At 46.9% G+C, this 19,054-nt stretch overlaps 1 protein-coding gene across 8 annotated transcripts in view; it reads left to right on the top strand.

Annotated features, from left to right (window-relative positions):
* The first annotated feature begins 728 nt into the window (after positions 1 to 728).
* Positions 729 to 19,054, top strand: part of pcdh9 (protocadherin 9) — a 175,078-nt gene continuing 156,752 nt past the window's right edge. For 7 of the 8 annotated variants that reach the window (XM_028979371.1, XM_028979368.1, XM_028979369.1 and 4 more), the window contains exons 1-2: positions 729 to 1,307; positions 1,856 to 4,976. In XM_028979371.1, coding sequence (XP_028835204.1) covers positions 1,962 to 4,976 — 3,015 coding nt within the window. In that variant the 5' untranslated portion in view covers positions 729 to 1,307; positions 1,856 to 1,961. Of the gene's footprint in view, positions 1,308 to 1,855; positions 4,977 to 10,417; positions 10,682 to 19,054 lie in introns of those variants that run through there. The other variant, XM_028979374.1, reaches the window with a different exon arrangement.

The following is a 19,054-nucleotide window of genomic DNA, read 5'->3' as shown; positions in this document are numbered from 1 at the left end:
CCGCAACACGCACCGCGGACGGCGGACCGAGACAAACAGGCGCGGCGGACACGCCGGAGAGCGCAGAAGGCAGCAAAAACCACGGCTTATAATAAATTACTGAAATAACAACGGCAGCGCGTATAAAACAGGACATTCTGCTGCTGTTTGTTATGTGTTCGGTGCCTGGCAGGTTCGTTGCAGTTTACGATGGGGTTAAAACGATAAGTTTATGATGGCGCATGTAGAATATAAAAAAAAAAAAGGTCACAGTGAGATTCAGCGCCGTAATAATGGAAATTGGATTCCATTATTCACATTTTCTGTGCTCTGACTTCTCCCACAACTCATTCCGCGTTTGTAACGCTTCACAAATCGCTCCACTGATGACGTTTCAGATTATTTATTATGACTATTATTAGGATTATTGAAGTTGCACTGTGGCCGTCCGACGTGCATCGCGCAACGCACGCACGGGTCTCAGGAGGTAGCGCCGCGGCCGCGGCGACGGCCGGTCTGAACGCGCCGCTTCTCCGCAGCCCGCAGCGCGCCGCCGCTTACGCGACGCCTCCGCCGGCCAATCGCGCCGCGCTCCCTCCCCGGAGCGTCGGGCTCCAGAAGCGGGCGGTCCAATCGGCGGCGTCGGGGGCGCTGGTGTGCTGTAATTCACACACACCCCCCCTCCGCCCGCCCGCCCTCGGTGGGTTTTACTCGGAGTTGGGGCAAGAAATTCAGTTCTGGGAAGGAGAGGCGCAAGGATACGCGCCGGCCGGCCGCCCTGCATCTAGTCTGGACTATCGCAGCTGAGCATCGCTCCGGATTCTTTTTTTTTTTTAAATCGGAGCATCGGAGCGTTAATCGAGCAGAGCAGGGGGTCCTGTGGGTGAAACGGGGGGCGCAGAAGGCGCTGAACAGGTTGCAGACTCTCGGCGCCCACGGAACGCGGACTTGTCCGGGGTTACGCGCCGATGCGGAATGACCGCTCGGGACCGTCCGTCGCCCGATTCCGTTCGCCGATCACCGCATCGGCCAGAGCTCATGGAAAGTTAAACGTCCAGAATTAAATAAGGCAACAGCAACAACGATAATAACACGGACAGTTCTTTTTTTTTCACCCCCTGGTAACCTTCGACTATCGCCTTTCCATCGTTCTGTCAACTGTCTTTCGAATGGGAAAAACATATTTTGGGGCACAGGCTGCTGCTGAGGCGCGATCGGTGCGGATATCTGCTCTGTATTTCCTCCGTTTCGCTGGAGTTAATGAACATTTTCCGCTCGGAGGGCAGGCGGAGATGGAGCCCGTCGCCCGGATGCTGTAGGAGACGGAGGTAAGGACGCGCGCATGATTCCACAGATAATTGAAATCCCGCCATCAAACCGGCATCCTTGTTCCTCCCGTATTTTTTATTTTTTTTTTACTGATACGTTTCTTTCGTCCTTACCGGTGTGCTGCTAAAAACGAATACACGATTGTCGAATAGAAGTTGCCAGGGCATGTGCGTAAGGCGCATTTGGAGACTTAAGCACATTTTGCGGAACGTCTTGAAGAAACTGGCTCACACTTTAATGGCTGCTCTGACTGCTGCAGCCGTGTATTATGGACCTCCCCTGAGTGTAAAGATAATGAATGCCAGGGAACCCCAAGTCAGGAAATGATATGGCATAAACTGATTTAGAGTACGGCATAACTGCCAGACAGTCGGTTTGCTGGAGCCCCATCCATCCTGGACTGTTTTCCCAAGTATTAATTCAACCACTTCACCATAATTCCAATGAGATTAAAGCAGAAAAGAATTTTCAAGATGAGCTGTTTTCTGCCATTTGCCTGTTTATCTGTGAATCCTGTTTGCTAAAGACTGTGAATATTTATTTATAGGGTCTTGCCTGGCTGCTTTTCAATTACTACAGATGCAAGGTTTCATGTAACCAATACTGTGGCCACACTGCATGGAGAGAACTGCAAGGCAGAGTGAATAATCACCATGAACCTGAAGGATTTTTATCTCTTGGCTGCACTAGTAGCTTGCTTGTGGTTGGACCCAGCCATAGCCCAGGAGCTTATCTACCCCATAAGAGAGGAGCTGCAGGAGAACGTTCTCATTGGGAACATACCAAAGGACTTGAACATCTCGCATACAAGTGCTAATCTGGTTTACCGGCTGGTGTCAAAAGCAGGGGACAACCCTCTGCTCAGGGTGTTAAGCAGCACCGGCGAGATCTTTACAACCTCTAACCGAATTGACAGGGAGAAGCTCTGTCCAGGCTCATCCTATGAGGAAAGCGAGTGCTCGTTCGAGATTGAAGTGGTCATCTTGCCTAACGACTACTTCAGGCTGATAAAGATCAAGATCATTGTCAAGGACACGAATGACAACGCACCAATGTTCCCCTCCCCGGTCATCAACATCTCCATTCCTGAAAACACGCTGATAAATAGCCGCTTCGCCATCCCGTCTGCCACCGACCCTGACACCGGCTCCAACAGCGTCTACAAGTACGAGCTGGTTAATGGCCAGAAAGCTTTTGACTTAGACATTGTTGAGACACCGGAGGGTGAAAAGTGGCCTCAGCTGATCGTGCAGCAGAACCTGGACCGGGAACAGAAGGACACGTATGTGATGAAAATCAAAGTGGAGGACGGCGGCAATCCGCAGAAGTCCAGCACGGCTATTCTTCAGGTGACCGTGACTGACGTCAACGATAACCGGCCCGTGTTCAAGGAGGGTCAGATCGAGGTTCACATCCCTGAAAACTCTCCCGTCGGGACCTCGGTGGTTCAGCTGCAGGCCACGGATGCAGACGTGGGGGTCAACGCTGAAATAAAATATATGTTTGGCAACCAGGTGTCCCCTGTTACAAAAAGACTTTTTGGACTGAATTCCACAACCGGCCTAATAACAGTTCAGAGGCCTTTGGACCGAGAGGAAACCGCCATCCACAAATTGTCCGTCTTGGCGAGTGACGGAAGCTCTAGTCCGGCTCGGGCGACTGTAACCATCAATGTCACCGATGTCAACGACAATGCCCCGAATATTGACTTGCGGTACATAATCAGTCCCATCAATGGCACGGTCCGGCTGTCGGAAAAGGATCCCATCAATACGAAGATTGCTCTGATCACGGTGTCAGACAAGGACACCGATGTAAACGGCAAAGTGATTTGCTTCATCGAGAAGGATGTCCCCTTTCACCTCAAGGCGGTGTACGACAACCAGTATTTGCTGGAGACATCTGCGTTGCTCGATTACGAAGGCACCAAAGAGTACAACTTCAAAATTGTAGCGTCTGATTCCGGAAAGCCAAGTTTGAACCAGACGGCACTGGTGAGAGTACGGCTAGAGGACGAAAACGACAACCCGCCCGTCTTCAGCCAGCCCGTCATAGAGCTCAGCGTCAAAGAAAACAACAAGCGGGACTTGTACCTCACCACCTTCAGTGCCACGGATGAGGACAGTGGCAAAAATGCAGAAATCGTCTACCAGCTGGGTCCTAATGCCTCCTTTTTTGACCTTGATCGCAAGACAGGGCAGCTGACGGCATCGAGGGTTTTCGACCGCGAAGACCAGGAGGAGTTCCGCTTCGTCGTGACGGCACGAGACAACGGGACTCCTCCTCTGCAAAGCCAGGCCACTGTGATCGTGACCGTGCTGGATGAGAATGACAACAACCCCAAATTCACCCACAACCACTTCCAGTTCTTTGTGTCCGAGAACCTATCCAAGTACAGCACGGTGGGGGTCATCACCGTCACAGATGCGGACGCGGGCGAGAACGCTGCCGTGTCTCTCTCCATTCTCAGTGACAACGAGAACTTCATCCTCGACCCTTACACGGGAGTGATAAAGTCCAACGTGTCCTTCGATCGGGAACAGCAGAGCTCGTATACATTTGACGTGAAAGCGATGGACAGCGGGCGACCTCCGAGCTCATCGGCTGCGAAGGTGACCATTAATGTCATCGACGTCAACGACAACATTCCCATCGTCATATATCCTCCGTCCAACACGTCCTTTAAACTGGTGCCCCTGTCTGCCATCCCCGGCTCGGTAGTGGCGGAAGTGTTTGCTGTGGATGGCGATACGGGGATGAACGCAGAACTCAAGTACACTATTGTCAGCGGGAATAATAAAGGCTTATTTAGGATCGACCCGGTGACGGGGAATATCACTTTGGAGGAGAAGCCTACCGTCAGTGACATCGGCCTCCATCGGCTGGTCGTGAACATTAGCGACCTGGGCTACCCAAGGTCGCTCCACACCTTAGTGCTCGTATTTCTGTACGTAAACGACACTGTGGGGAATTCTAGCTACATCTACGACCTCATTCGGCGCAAGATCGAGACCCCAATAGACAAGTCCATAGGGGAAAGCAGTGGACCATACCAGGGTGGAGACTACCTTACAATCATGATCGCCATAGTGGCAGGGGCCATGGTGGTCATAGTGGTCATCTTCATCACTATCCTGGTGCGCTGCCGCCATGCCTCGCGGTTTAAAGCCGCCCAGAGGAAGAAGCAGGGTGCCGAGTGGATGTCCCCCAACCAGGAAAACAAGCAGAACAAGAAAAAGAAGCGGAAGAAACGGAAGTCGCCAAAAAGCTCCTTGTTGAACTTTGTCACAATCGAGGAGAACAAACCAGACGACCCGGCCCACGAGCCCATCAACGGCACCATCAGTCTCCCGGCCGAGCTGGAGGAGCCGGGAATCGGCCGCTTTGACTGGAACGCTGCTCCCACCACCACCTTTAAACCCAGCAGCCCCGATCTGGCCCGGCACTACAAATCCGCCTCCCCGCAGTCCGCCTTTCACCTCAAGGCCGACACGCCGGTGTCGGTGAAAAAGCACCACGTGATTCAGGAGCTGCCCCTGGACAACACCTTTGTGGGGGGCTGCGACACGCTCTCCAAACGCTCCTCCACTAGCTCGGACCACTTCAGTGCCTCGGAGTGCAGCTCCCAAGGAGGGTTCAAGACAAAGGGACCCCTGCACAACAGACAGGTAAAAGAACACTTTTACTGGTCTATAAGTACTGCCTATAATTGCTCTGTCCCACAGTACTGAAGTACTCTTAATTACCTATTAGCCAAAAAGTTCCCACCTTTGTTTTTACATTTTTTTTTTTAATTTTGTACCAAAAACTCAGCTCTTGATTGCTGTATGTGGTTAGACTGATAATGCATAATCTCATGCACATTTCTGATGTCAGTAAGTAGCGTTTTTGTCTTTGTGTGTGTGTGTGTGTTTTTTTTTTTTAAACATGAATATTTTTTAACTGTTTATTAACTCGCTTGCCTTTATGTATTGACAAGACAACAGAGGGAGGCAGAATATCGCAGTACTTTTGGTGGGATTTGTCATGCATATAGCCAATGCAAGAGCTCAGAGGTTAAATGATAGAGTGTGAAATGTATTCAGCTTGTTCTATCACTCAAGATGCAATGCTCGCAGACTTTGTGAAAGAAACATTTTTTTCTCGCCTGTCTACTGCAGCCATTACTTTTCCTGTTCAGAGTCCCCTCAGCCACCTGAGAAAAGCAAAATTATTTCCGCTACCTTCAGTCAGTTTGAAAAAACATAAATTTCCTTTTTTTTTGAGTAATCATCATATTTTTGTTGATTTTTTACATTTATTTTGTTGTCCGATTTTCTTTCTTTGATGTGTATTTTAATATTCTCTAATGATAATTGCAACATGAATGGCGCTGATCTGGAAGTGTTGTATGTGCTTATAAAGCATCCTAGGGAATTTGAAATGTGTCCAATTCAACAAGGATTATGCATTAATGAGCCCAAGGTACAAACCTAATCCATAATGCTTTTTTTTATTATTTTATACTCATTAAAATGGGGATCTACTAAATAAATGAACAAACACAGCCAGCCCTCCCAGATGTAGCCGGACCCAGAGTCAGGGGAGGAAGGAAAGGGAAGAGGCCAGTTGGATAGATGGCGTGGTGGGAGGAGAAAGAGGGAGGAGAAGACTACCTGTAGGTGGCAGTGTTGTTCTGCAAGGTGTACCCTGGCTCCGGGCCAACATGCAGCCTCTGTAATGGAAGGGGAGGGGGTGATGAAAGAGGAGCTGACTCTCTCTCTCTCTCTCTCTCTCTGTTTGTGTGTGTGTGTGTGTGTGTGTGTGTGTGTGCGCGCACGAATGAAAGTGCGTGTGTGCCAACAATCCTCTCCCATCATAAGATAGTCATGCCTAACGATGATCTGAATGTGCAGAAGATTAGTAATGGCATTGTGGAATGTGTGAATGATAGCGGATGACTGTCATTCAATGAGAGTGCGAGAGATGACATGGTAGCCAGAAATAGAATGGTGTGTGTGTGTGTGTGTGTGTGTGTGTGTGTGTGTGTGTGTGTGTTACTGATGCAGACTCCTGGGTCATTTCTTCAGGGACCATGGATAATTTCTCTAAGCATGAAAGATGAGCAAACTCAAGCAGCCTCTCCGGACAGTGCTGCTTTCCAACAGAAGAGTGACCAGCTCTGCTGGACATGATGGGAACGCTGATATCCATGTGACATACGCGTCAATTATGTTATTTTGTGCTGTATGACTGGACCACCTTAAGACCGGTTAGCTAAAGGAGTACAGTTACTATTTAGTTGCCTTCATGTTTATTTCACTGTTTGAGTTCTGCACAGAACCCCACAGGAGCAAGAGGTATTTTACGCACCGTGGAAGGTCATAGACTATGGCTTACATAGCAAAAAAAACCCTGCTGTGGGGTGACGAGTGGTTTATACGATTCCGACTTGTCTCACTGACGGGCTGAACACAACAATAACGCCGACTGTATCCTGAGAGTCTCGGAGCACAAAGCGGCGGCGTGAATCTGTCCCGCACTACAAACTTTTCAGTGCAACAGTGTCAGCAGCTAACTGGCGCAGAGGCGCTGTGTCTTACTCGTTTTTATGTATTTACTGTAAGCTCCTCTCTGGAAAGGAAGGAATAGCAGTCGCCGACTCGTAGCCGCATTCGTTTTTACCGCGGTTATTTCTGCCAGAGGCTTGTTGGGGAGTGGCCTTATTACAGCACCCAAACCCCTGTCGACAGCAGCGGGGCAATTAATTTTGTCCCTTTATCCACCCCCAGTGAACTGTATTAGTGTAAACAACTACGGAGACATGAAAACGCTGGCCTAGTTTCATCTGAGAATAGACTCACACACGCACACACACACACACACACACACACACACACAAACTGTCTTTCTTCTGGCATCGAGGCGTCTTAGCATGCCGCCGTTTGGCATGATGCGCCCGTTCTGAGCTCCAGCATCTCGGGCGTTTATGAGGAGGAGGCACAACATTCGTTTACCCCGCGTTAAAGATCCATCACCACCACCACTGATCTCTGCGCTTCCTGACTCGCCTCAGCCTGGCCGTGGATGAGCGTAACGTTACGTTTTTTTTTTTTTTTTTTTTTTTAGTAGGGCTCCTTTTAAAGGCCGCTCCCTGCCCCGATGACCCAAACGCGGCCGTGGGCCCGCCATCTGCTCTCCACGCCCTCGCCATGGCGCGGTGGCGTTAGGTGCGGCGGCACATTAGGCAGTCGGTTAGGGAGCGTATGAAACATTTCAGCTATTGATTAAACTGTACATGCTTAGGAGTCTCCGCAGGGGGCCTTTTCAGTGCTCTTGATTAATAAACTGTGAGCGGCAAATTGAATTGGGAAGTGGTGGCTCATAGTTCACTGCCAACTTAAATCTCAAATGGGCAAAATAAATTCAGGGGAAAAAAGGCAGAAGATCTCCTTTTTTCTCCTCAGAACCGCTCCAGCTTTCTTTTTTTTTCTTACTCCATCTTTCGTTTCTCTACATCAAGGCAGGGTAACATGCGTTAACCTTTTAATGCAGACATTAGTAACCGGAACGCAACAGTAACAGCGCCGTTGTAAGGGCGCTCCTTAATTCCTGATAAAGAACCACGGAACGTTGTCGGCGTTAAACGCGATTAATCACAGGACTGTCTTTCAGGACGGGAAGCGGCCAAAGCCGCGCGCGTGCGGAGGAATCCGAATGCTGCATTTAGCATTTAAATCGGCCGAAAGTGGCGAGATGTTCTCTGTGCGTGCCGTTGCCTGTTTGCTAATGAATTCTTCCCCCTTTCTGTGTGTGAAAAGTGGAGTGGTTCCTTTTTTCCTTCTGTCTCTGTTGCTACATAATAGGCTGTTTTCATCCATTCTGCTATTGGCAGCAAATAAAGAGAAAGAAACGAGAAAAGAAATGCCCCTGACTTGAATCACAGATTTGCTGTGCATTGTTTTAACGCGTCTTTGTGGCTTGTCGTCTTGAGAATTGGGTAGCATACATCTGGCTGGCAAAGTCTAACAGCCAGAGATAACAGTGATAAAGTGAATTTTGATGGTCTCTCTCTCTCTCTCTCTCTCTCTCTCTCTCTGTGATACTGTATGGAGGCATCACTAGCACATCCCCCAAGTGGCTTGATGGACATCCTAGACAAACAGGGCCTACACGAGACCTGCCATAATAGAGTTGCCTTTGTAATTCTGAAGCCTGGGGGGAGTCGTCCCTTTTCCGCAGGTTCATTTGCCACATTAATAAGGGATTAGAGCGGACGGGGCTCCCAGGATCGGCCCAAACTTTGAGGAGATTAATGGACTGTGACATTATTGCACCCGAGGGGAGAGTCCGTTGCGATTTTTGGTAAGTTGCGCCCATGCAGAGCTTGGTGCGAAAAAAAGAGAGACTATGCATATCTTCATATCCCTGCTGGGATGGATGTGCTGTCACTCAGTGAAGGGCTAGTTGAATACTAATAATGATATCATATATGTGTGTGTGTGTGTGTATATCTATATCCCCTTTAATGTTTTATGGGAATTATTGAAACAAGGGAGCATTTGCAGACACAGAGTAAAGCTAGTCCGGGACTAAATTACCAAATAATGAAATGTCACGCATGCCCTTTATGAACTATAGGACAAGCTCTTATTTGTTAAAGGTTGTGTTGAGTTTGGGAGCACAAATGAAAGCCTTCAGCATGGCGGGCAGTGTTACAGCTGCTAAGGAAAAGGCTACGCGCACCTCCCCTCTGCTTTTTCGTCAGCAAAACTTTTGGACATCTCCACTTTTTTTGCACATCACAGAGTTAGAAATTCTGCAGGAAGCTGAAACGCTGCATGACTGGGGTGGTGGAGGCAGTCCGGCTCTTCTCCGAGTGAGATTCTCTGCTCGGGGCCTGCCGAGAGCCCCTCCTGTCAGGTAGCATGATAAGGTATTGATAGAGTGAGAGAATATCTGAGGTAGGCAGCGCAAAGACGCTCTTTCAGATTGAAAGCGTAGCCTCGGGGTGGCTCTGCTTATGCCTGTGTGAAACTCCAGAAAGCATAACCCAACCTGTCTGATGGATGCGGGCGAGGCCTCAGTCTCGCTGAGGTCTACCGCCCAGGCTTTTGTAGCGCCCTCGATATACTTTCTTCTTTCACTCATTTCCTCCGGAGCGCGTGGAGGAGGTGCAGCTGGTCGGCGGCGCTGCTCCCATTGAACCGCCCTTCCCTGAAGAAACGCCGCATCTGCATCCGAACATGTCAGATCCCGCCTTGTAAGGCTGGGCCGAGGCTATCAGTCCAATTACCAGGACTGTAACGATGAATTATATCCCCAGCATTTGTCTCCGTTATCCTGTGTCATTCTGGCTTATCATGTCATCCCCGCTGCCATACAAACATGTAGATACTGAGAAGGCCAATATTGGAGGTGTCAAAACTATTCATCATACTCTGTAGCTAATCGTTCTTTTTCCGTTTGCTCGCATTCGTTGCGTGATTGTGTGTGTATGTGCTTTTTTTTTGGGTTGTTTAAATTTTTTTTCCTTCACAAACTAATCCAAGTTGCATGCAGAGCAGCTTTGGTGCATTCAGCTATTTTTCAATTTTTTTGTTCTACACTGTTCTACACTGTTTTACATATTTTAGCACTGCATGGCTGACCAAAACAACTCATAGGCAATGAAAAGCCCTTAACTGAACTAACATTGTGAAATAAGATTCTTTTTTTGGAGTGATAGACCCCTTTCCAAATTAAACACCGAATGTAGCGGGTTGGAAGAAAATGTTTCTTGACTGCTGGGTTATTTAAAAAAAAAAAAGCACCTGAATGCAGGTGAATGAAAGTGCGCTGTATGACAAACTGCTCCCATATGCCCTAACCTGTAACACCCCACCCCATCCCACCCCCTTCCTCCCCCCTCCACTGCTTCCCACTCTGTAGTGTGTGTGTCGGGGTCAGATCCTTTTCACTCTCGCTCACGCCTCCTGCACCCTGGGTTGCACAGATACCTTCTGTGTGTTTGTGACAAGATATCACTTTCTCCCCCTCTCCACCTGCTTTTCTTCTCTACCTCTCTCTCTCTCTCTCTTTTTTTTGAATAATGACCCCTCGAGGGGATATGTCCACTGTCACTGTGGAGGTGGTGCTGTCAGTGTGGCGTGTCACCTTCCGTCTGGACTGACATTAATGATGCTAATGACTCGGGAGCTGATGGGAGGCCGGTGACATGTGGCTGGACTTTGACTCTTTCCACTTTGACCTCGTGCCACACTTTTACTCTGTGACTGTATATAAACAATTCTTTGTGTAAAAAAAAAATAAAAAAATCCTGGTAATCTGCTTAATGTGCTGTGTTATGCAATAATTGACATTTTATTTCTTTTCTCTGCTTTGTGTAATGTACCCTCCTCTGAATCCTGTACAGAAAACACCACTGCACAAGTAATTGCCATTATTATTATTATTATTATTATTATTTTATTTAAGAAATAAATTGTTTGGACAGTGATGCTTCATCTTTATAATTTCATAATAAATGTTTAAAATGAAAGTTTGCCTTTTTGTTGTTGTGGTGGGTCTTTAGTTAGGGGTAAAATAAGGGGATTTTCAGTTTGCTTTTCCAATGAACATTAAAGTGAGCCGTGATTGAACCGAGTCAAGAAGTCTCTCTAAATTTGAGTAATTTCTGTTCTGTTCTGATCTCATCATAAGGTCCACACTTTTGGATCTTTTCAGTTAAATGGAGATGTTTATTCGTGGCTCATTCAGTGGTGCTGTGCCCTTAAAAGTGCTTTCATCCTTGCTTTGGTGGCATTGATGAATACTCACCAGGCTGAAGGTGTAATTAAAAATAAAATGACCCTCTTTTGCTGCATTTCCTAGACACGTTTCTGTGTAAAACTGTAGTGTTAAAGATGCACTGTTTAAACACACAAATGTGATGTGGCTGGTTTATGTTGAAATACGGTAGGTAAAGATCACATCTCTATCTCTTTCACTCTCGCCCGCTCAAAAAAAAAAAGAACTTCAGCTTTGAGTGAAAATATTTGACTGAAATATTCTACAGCATCCAGAGGTCATTTAAATCCTCTGAAGGAATCAAATTGTGGTTAACTAAGGGTTTTGGAAGTTTTGTAATTTAATTCACAAAGCAGAACGTCTCACCTTTTCTGATAAGACTCGTCTCCTGCTATTGCTGAAATGATCAATCAAATCCCTGGGAATATTAATTTCTTTAGGGAGTGGCGATGTGCTTAAAATAAAGTTACCTCTTTCGTCTTTTAACGTTGCAAGGAAAGTGTTTGTGTGTGTGTGTGTGTGTGTGTGTGTGCAGCAGTCTCAGCAATGGCCGGCTCTCACAATCTGAAGCTGATTACATGCTTGGTGATCAATCGATTGTCATGGGTCCTCTGTGGCCAAGGGGTGTGCCGGACATAGATGCTGGTCACCTGATGACCAGTGACCTGTCCAGTAGTTTTTGATGAACTGAGTCAATGGTGACCATAACGACAGTGTGTTATAAGACGCCATGACATGCTGCCCACTTCTGATTATTCGGTTTAGGCAACTTAATAATTTCGAGTTGTGTTGATCTCAGAATCCCTTAAAAGAATCTGTTGCCTGTAATTTGCGTGGTTAGGAATACCACATTTTCCTGAAATGACTTCCTTGTACTGAACACAGAGTTTCTTTCTTTCTTTTTTACATTTCTGCTCTGAAAAGTGTTACTAGTTGAGAATAATCCACACCTGTACCAACACCTATTTGGGTGATTGCATGTCTGCACAAAACTCCCAATTAGAAGAATTTTCTCTTGTGATAAATTAGGTTTTCACCAGTGACTCCCTGTACCATTTGTATCTTCTGCGACTCCTGAGTATTTCCCATTGCCGTGTAACCAAGAGGGGAAAAAGTAGGTGGCCCTAAATTGATATAAATGTAAAATAAAAAAAAAAAACAGAATAAATAAGTACAATAAATAAGCAATGGCAGCATGGGCCTGGCTCGTTACTGGCCATATATTTATTGCGCTGTGTATACAGATAGATGGACATGTCCAATGTATGAAGCATAGATTAGTATTGATCCCGGGCCCTTTTCCAAGAGCCGAGGGCACTCTGGCTGAAAGAGCATTAGCCGCGGGGGCCCGGCTATGGGCCCAATGTTGGGTAAGGGATAGGGGACACAATAAATCTGCCCAAGAATAAGCTGTCATGGCACTGCCGCACATGGGAATATTTAACGCTAACATAAAATATTGCGGCCCTATTGTTTTATTGTCAGGAGCATAAGGAATTGTGGGGATTTAAAACAGCACGGGACTAAAATATTTTCTGCTGCATTCTCTCTCTGTCTCTCTCGCATCTCTGCTTTCAGTTATTGTGGTCGGCTGTCTGCAGTGCACCCCTATGTGTGTGTGTATTCAGGAAATAAACACACACACACACACACACTAGAGCGCTAATGCCAGACAGAAATGGTTGCCAGGCATATGACGAGGCGTGCCTTATCACTGCTCAATTAAATGCTGAGGTGTAAAACATTTGGCTTCCTTATTTAGATGTGGTGATTCTGTCCTGACGGGAAGCTGAATTAGGAAAGAGGGGGAAATTGCTTCGCCTCTATCTCCCTGTGAACACGGGGACACTGGGCTCCCCGCTCCACAGCTCCTGCTTCAGTTAAGGCGATAATGGTGCTGATAAAGTTAATGTGGACCAGGATTTATTTCCACCACTCCGCTCTTGCTTGCTTGCTTGTTTATTTATTTATTTGCCTGCATATTTATCTATTTATTTATTTATTTATTTATTTATTTATTTATTCATCTGCTGTTTGCTTCTTTTTCTTTTCACTGTTTGGCTTAGCAGTCAGATACTGGAGCCTCAGAAACAGCGCAAGATTTGGACATGGGAACATCTTGTGACACCCATAGGATGAACCCAGCCTCAGGGTGGGTGTGTTCAGGGGTTGAAACGCATGATGCCAAAGCAGCAAACCCTGCAGGATGGGGTATGACGGCAGTGTGACTGACCCTTGTGGCCCCATCCCCTCCCCTCCCCACCTAATCCCCACATCCCAAGGCTGGAGCTACAGCCATCTTGTGACCCTCTTCTCCCGTGGCCTCGCAGTGTTCCCACCGGGGCGCGTCTCTGTGCTCCTCACCCAGGATCCTCTCTGAGATCTGGGCCAGGAGACAAAGCTGAGCCTTCAGAGCCACCGAGTGTCCTCAGGGTCCCTGCCATGAGTGGGGAGAGGAGGGGAGAAGTGACGTGGCCGGTTCTAACAAGCGAACGCTTTCTCTGCCATCGCCTCAGTCCCCTACCCCCTCTGCCCCGCGCCGCGATCAGTGGATCAGTGTCGGCCTTGTTCTTGGATGTGCCCAGACGAGCCTTGCAGGCACCCGCAGGAGCCCCGCGGTCACAAGATATGAATATGGACAAGAATAAACAGCCGCGGCGCGGAGGAAGCGTATCATACGCGGCTCACAGTTCACTGAGCCCCACGATGAGTATCAGGGAAGATGAAATCATTTGCCCTTGTGTTCGCTCTGCGATTATGTTGCTCCAGAGCGCTCCCAGCCCCCACTTCAGCATGTCCGGCTAAAACTGCTTAGTGCCTTTATCATTCCCCACAATCGTCCGATCACAAATTCAATTGCAGAAGGAAGTGGTCAGTTTTGTTCATGCGTAAATTTATTTAGGTCACCCGCATTTCAGATGAATATTTTCCAGTTCTGTCCTGTTCCGCAACTAATTTATTTAGATGTGACAGCAAACTTCATTTGACCGCACATTTCAGATCAATGCAAATCCTATGGACATGCAGTCATCTGTGTTTAATGTTGTATCACTTTAATGCACCAATAGATCTTGGACCATGTTTGTTAATGTCACATCAAGTATGTCTTCAAGATTTACAAAAATAAATAAAATTTAAAACAAGAAAGGACTGCTCGCTAGCTATCAGTGTCTCAGGGAGGAGGCCCATGGCAATGACTGACAGCTCTCACGCATCCTAGTTCCTCATTCTGGATTATTTAAACCTGTTCCCCTCAATACATCATGCAATTAAGAGAGCGCCAGCATTGTTGCCAAATATGTGATTGTTTCAGCCCACAGTTGTCCAAAATTGTACAGTAACACAAAAACTGAGAAGTATAAAGTGAAGTGATTGTGAAAAACTGCAGCACAGCACTCAGTGACACAATGAAATGTGTCCTCTGCTTTTAACCCGTCGCCCTTGGTGAGCAGCGGGCAGCCATGACAGGCGCCCAGGGAGCAGTGTGTGGGCACGGTGCTTTGCTCAGTGGCACCTCAGTGCCACCTTGGTGGATCGGGATTCGAACCGGCAACCTTCTGATTACGAGGTCGCTTCATTAACCTCTAGGCCACCACTGCCCCAATGGATGGTTAAAATTTTAAATATATTTTTTATTATTGTTTTTTCAAATTATATTAATTCATATCTATATATAGAATATGTATTTCAGTATATACAAATTGAAATACAAAACAATCAAGTCAAATTCAAATCTGGATAGGTAGCGTTGGACCATTTCTACTAAATGAAACATAATTATTAAGTACCATTTCTGGTGAATTAGTGTATATCACATTCACACACTACACTCCCAACATTCTGCGTTTTTCTTGAGCAAATTTTCTAGTGCTTTTAGTATCGTATCAGCCTGCACACAAACGGGGCGTACTGGCGGCCCTTGTTCGTTTTTTCTTGCCCTCGCTCGTTCTCTCCCTCTCTTCCTCTCTCCTAGACAGAAACTTTATTAATTCCTCCACACACACACCTCCCTCGTCCCGCCAGCCATTTTCGTGTTCATCCGTCTGATGGTCTCTTGTAAACAGGCTGTCTTTGAGCTTTTATTAGTTCTGTCCTTCTCCGGCAGAGCTCTCAGGCACTCCGGTTATAAGGCTGCTTCCTGCACTGCGGCTGCATTGCGGTGAATCTGAATGCTGAGTGGAGTCAGGGGGCTGCTGTTCTGTTGAGTTTTTCGACATTGGATCAAGGTTCTGGACAGTTTGCAGTTTGGGGGTAATAAAGCCTATCTGTAACGCTTCCGGATTTAACTTTTTAAAGAGCAAAAGTCCATTGGTCCAAGTCCTACTTCCTGGAGAGGGACAAGCAGGCAAAAATCTTAAAAAAACAACAACAATAATTTGCTAATTAAATGAGATGAGACCCCCATCATTCCTCGTTTGCCGGATAATGACGCCCAGGTTTATATTTAATTTTCCAATCCCAGATGCCTCGCACACGCCAGGTTCAATTTTCACAGAGGACTCGGCCTTGAAGAGCCCCAGTAATATCAAGCACAAACAATCAATCCTGACCAATCTCGCCAGGTCCTAATGGACTGGGGGAGAATATTAAGAGGCCGCTGCGGTGGGGAAAAAGGCTTCACGTTGCCACAGCGTTTCTTCCCCTGGCTAATTTGTGTGTGTGTGTGGGCGGATGCTCGCCGAGGAAGGCCCACACACTGAGCGAGCTGTTAGAGACCTCACATGGGCAATCGCAAACAAACAGACACAGACGCACACACACACACACTGATTACAGGTCTCTAAACATGCGTGGACCTGAGTACACACTGTCTGGGGGCACTAATGCTCAAAATGCACATTTGGTATTTTGAATTCTCGTTTTTAAGTGATCTAATTAGCATAGAAAACTTGAGCACAAATTCTGATGATTTTGAGTTGAGATTTTTGTATCATTTTAGCACATCCCAGTTGTGTTTTCATGTCAGCATTTACTGAGAATGTGGCTGATGTTGCTGCTTAGTTCATCCTGCTGGAATTCAATGGAGATAGAATTCCATTTATGTCAAAAAGGAGTCATACTTATATTTCAAAATGCATGCTAATTGTATGACACACAATGTGTGATTAATGTCTTTTTGGTTTCCATATTACAATTAAATTTTACGGTTTATGCATTTATGATTCGAGAACTGCAAATCATAGGTTACACTACTTTGCCAGCGACCAATGGGTATTGACACCAAAATTTCAGCATTGGTCAAGTTAAGATGAACATATAGATAATGGAGAGCTCCCGAGAGGTGAGGGGAGGGCTAGAAATAGAAATTACCTAAAATACAGTCTACACACACTTATCTGCCGCAGGGGATAAGAGCTGTCTAAACTACACTCGCAAAATGAAAATCTGTGGACCTAGACCGTTGCAAGTGCAGTGCGAACTGAATGCGCATCTGCCGCTAATGTTACAGCATACGCAAATCTTTGGATATGGGGCAAGTTGTGATTTATTTATAACCTACAATTTCTTTTGACATAAAAGTATATCCATAGATATTCAATTCTTCTGATTTCATTTTTTTTTGTATATAATTTAATGTAATTTAATAAAAAAAAAATGAAATAAAATAACACTTCCTATGGGAAAGGCAACACTTTGACTAGGGTCAAAGGTAAAAGAAGAGTTTGGGAAAAAGGTACTGTATGATTCCCTTGCTTGTGTTTTTTTTTTTTTGTTTTACTCTGTGTTAGGTCAATACCCCAGATGACCACAGGGATCAGCTGAGCTGCTCCCCTTTAACCACTATTCCCACAGTGAGCACACACACACACACACACACACACTGCCAAGCTGTCACACTCCAATCCACCTGCAGTGCCACTAGCACCATTCTCATGTTTTTCATCCTCTTCATAGTGATGCTATTCAAAACAGCCCCATTGACTCAGAATCAGAATCATCAGATTCAATCAGATTCAATTCATCAGATTCAAAACAGCCCCATTGACTCTGTAGCATTATAACCACGTGATCATCTTTGTTTTCTAATACTGATGTTCTTGATTTTTCTCCTTCACTGTTTCTCAGTTTGAATGGAGGTGCAAAAAGGTTGCTGAGAAACAGAGTGGAGGGAGAGTGAGCGCGGCTATGAAGTCCAGCTAGTTCCACGCAAGAGCGCTGTCAGGAACAATGGCTGACCTTCCTCTTTACAACAGTGTGTGGGTAAAAAAGGCCCATTATCAGTGCGGGTAAAAGAAGTTAAACAATTTCGCCAAGGTCTGCTTGTTCCACAAGATAAGGTAAGAGAAGTTGTAGGCAGCGGGGGAGGAATGAGTTTTTGGTCCAGCGGTTTGTGCGTCGCTATCTCTCATGAAAGCCGAGTTGGGCCTGTGGAGTTTGCTCAGCACGCTTGTACCTGTAACCCAGTTTACAGTAATGTTATTTCACCGCACCTCTGCCGCAAAGCAGGGCCGTCTGAGTTATATGGGTCACACTTTAAAAGCGCTACCACGCTGACGTCTGTACTAACGCGCTCTGATTGCTTTCTCCGAGCCGCGAGACCCCTTGTCGCTTTCTTCTGCGGATCACATGGATAAATGGGCAGAGTGTTGTGTGGATGTAGGAGCGAGGGGGGTGTCTTTGCAGTGTTTGATCCGCATCTGATTTCAGGGGCCTGAAATCCAGAGATCTCCAGCGGCGCCATTCCGGCTGCTTTTAGCGCCCGCCATCCCCGGCCAGCCTTTGGGGGGTGGGCTCTAGCTGTGGGTCAAAGGTCGCCAGTTCTTAAGGCTTCCCGGGGAGATCTTTACCCTGAGCTGTGTTTGGCCCGAGAGCTAGTCACTAATGCAACTCGTGGCCCGTTAGCCGACACACAGCGCTAGCAGTAAATCAAACTGACACGCCTTTGTTTACTCACAGAACGCCACTGCAGATCGGCAGTCATTAAGCTCCGCCGCGGCGCGCAGTCGGCTTTAAAAACACGCGCAGGAGAGAGGCACGTCTTTCTAATGCCAGCGTGCGAAGGACCGTGTTACGTTCTAACAAAAGCAAGCGCGCAGCCACGGCGCATTACACTGCATCATGACACCAGACAGAGCTGGCCCGTGCCGGACTGGGATAACCTCATTACGAAACGGCCTCTAATAGGAAGCCTTTTACATTTCTTAACACCGAATAAAAAAATTCCCACGAGATAATGACACTGCGGCCACATTTTTTTGTGTCCGTTCCCGAGTTGGGTCTCCTCTGTTGCTGGAGTCTATTGCATTTCCTGCCAGTATCGTGTGACCGTGTTTTTTAAGTGGCGGAGCATTAATTATGTAGCCATAGCGCGATTGTGCGAGTTGACGCTCTTCCGCGCCTGTTTAATTTGTGACGCGGCGCATGCAAGTGTGGTAAAAGCGCCCCGCTTCCTTTTAAAGGCTTCAACGACCTTCCCTGCATTCGGATCTTCTCTGCTCACCATTCTGTCCAGATGGATTGACTCCAGTGACTCCCGCTGCAATTAAGCCCAATTCATAATTAATGCACGACGGCCTGGGAGCTCATTTGGACCTGCGTGCTTTCTGCCGGGGCCTGTGTGCTGGTGTCGTTCCACATCAAGGTAAACACCGGTCGTCGCGGAACGAGGGCGGCGCCTTTTCGTACCGAGAGCGCTCATGGGAGATGTTTTAGCACATGCGAGCGGCTTTGTTCTGCAAGGGGAAGAGGAAACAGTGTTAACACTTCCACAACAGGTGCAGGTGAGTGTGTTTGTACTCATTGGCACATTGTTCCTGCTTCCCAGGAGGCTGTAGATACACAGCTCGTCGGCAACAAAAAAAAAAAAAAAAAAAGAGAAAGAAAGAAATAAATAAAGCTCAGAGAGAAAGGCCGTACAGTAAGGATGCAGAGCTGGGATTCAGCGCTGTGCCTGCTGATGCTGAGGGAGGAGAGTCAAGTGTGTGACTGTTTTTCTGAAAGGCCTCCAAAAAACCTCAGCTGAGCTCAAGTCTGAATC

This window comes from Denticeps clupeoides, chromosome 5 (genome assembly GCF_900700375.1).
Source record: "Denticeps clupeoides chromosome 5, fDenClu1.1, whole genome shotgun sequence".
NCBI classification, from domain to species: domain Eukaryota; kingdom Metazoa; phylum Chordata; class Actinopteri; order Clupeiformes; family Denticipitidae; genus Denticeps; species Denticeps clupeoides.
This window is presented reverse-complemented; position numbering and strand designations above follow the sequence as displayed.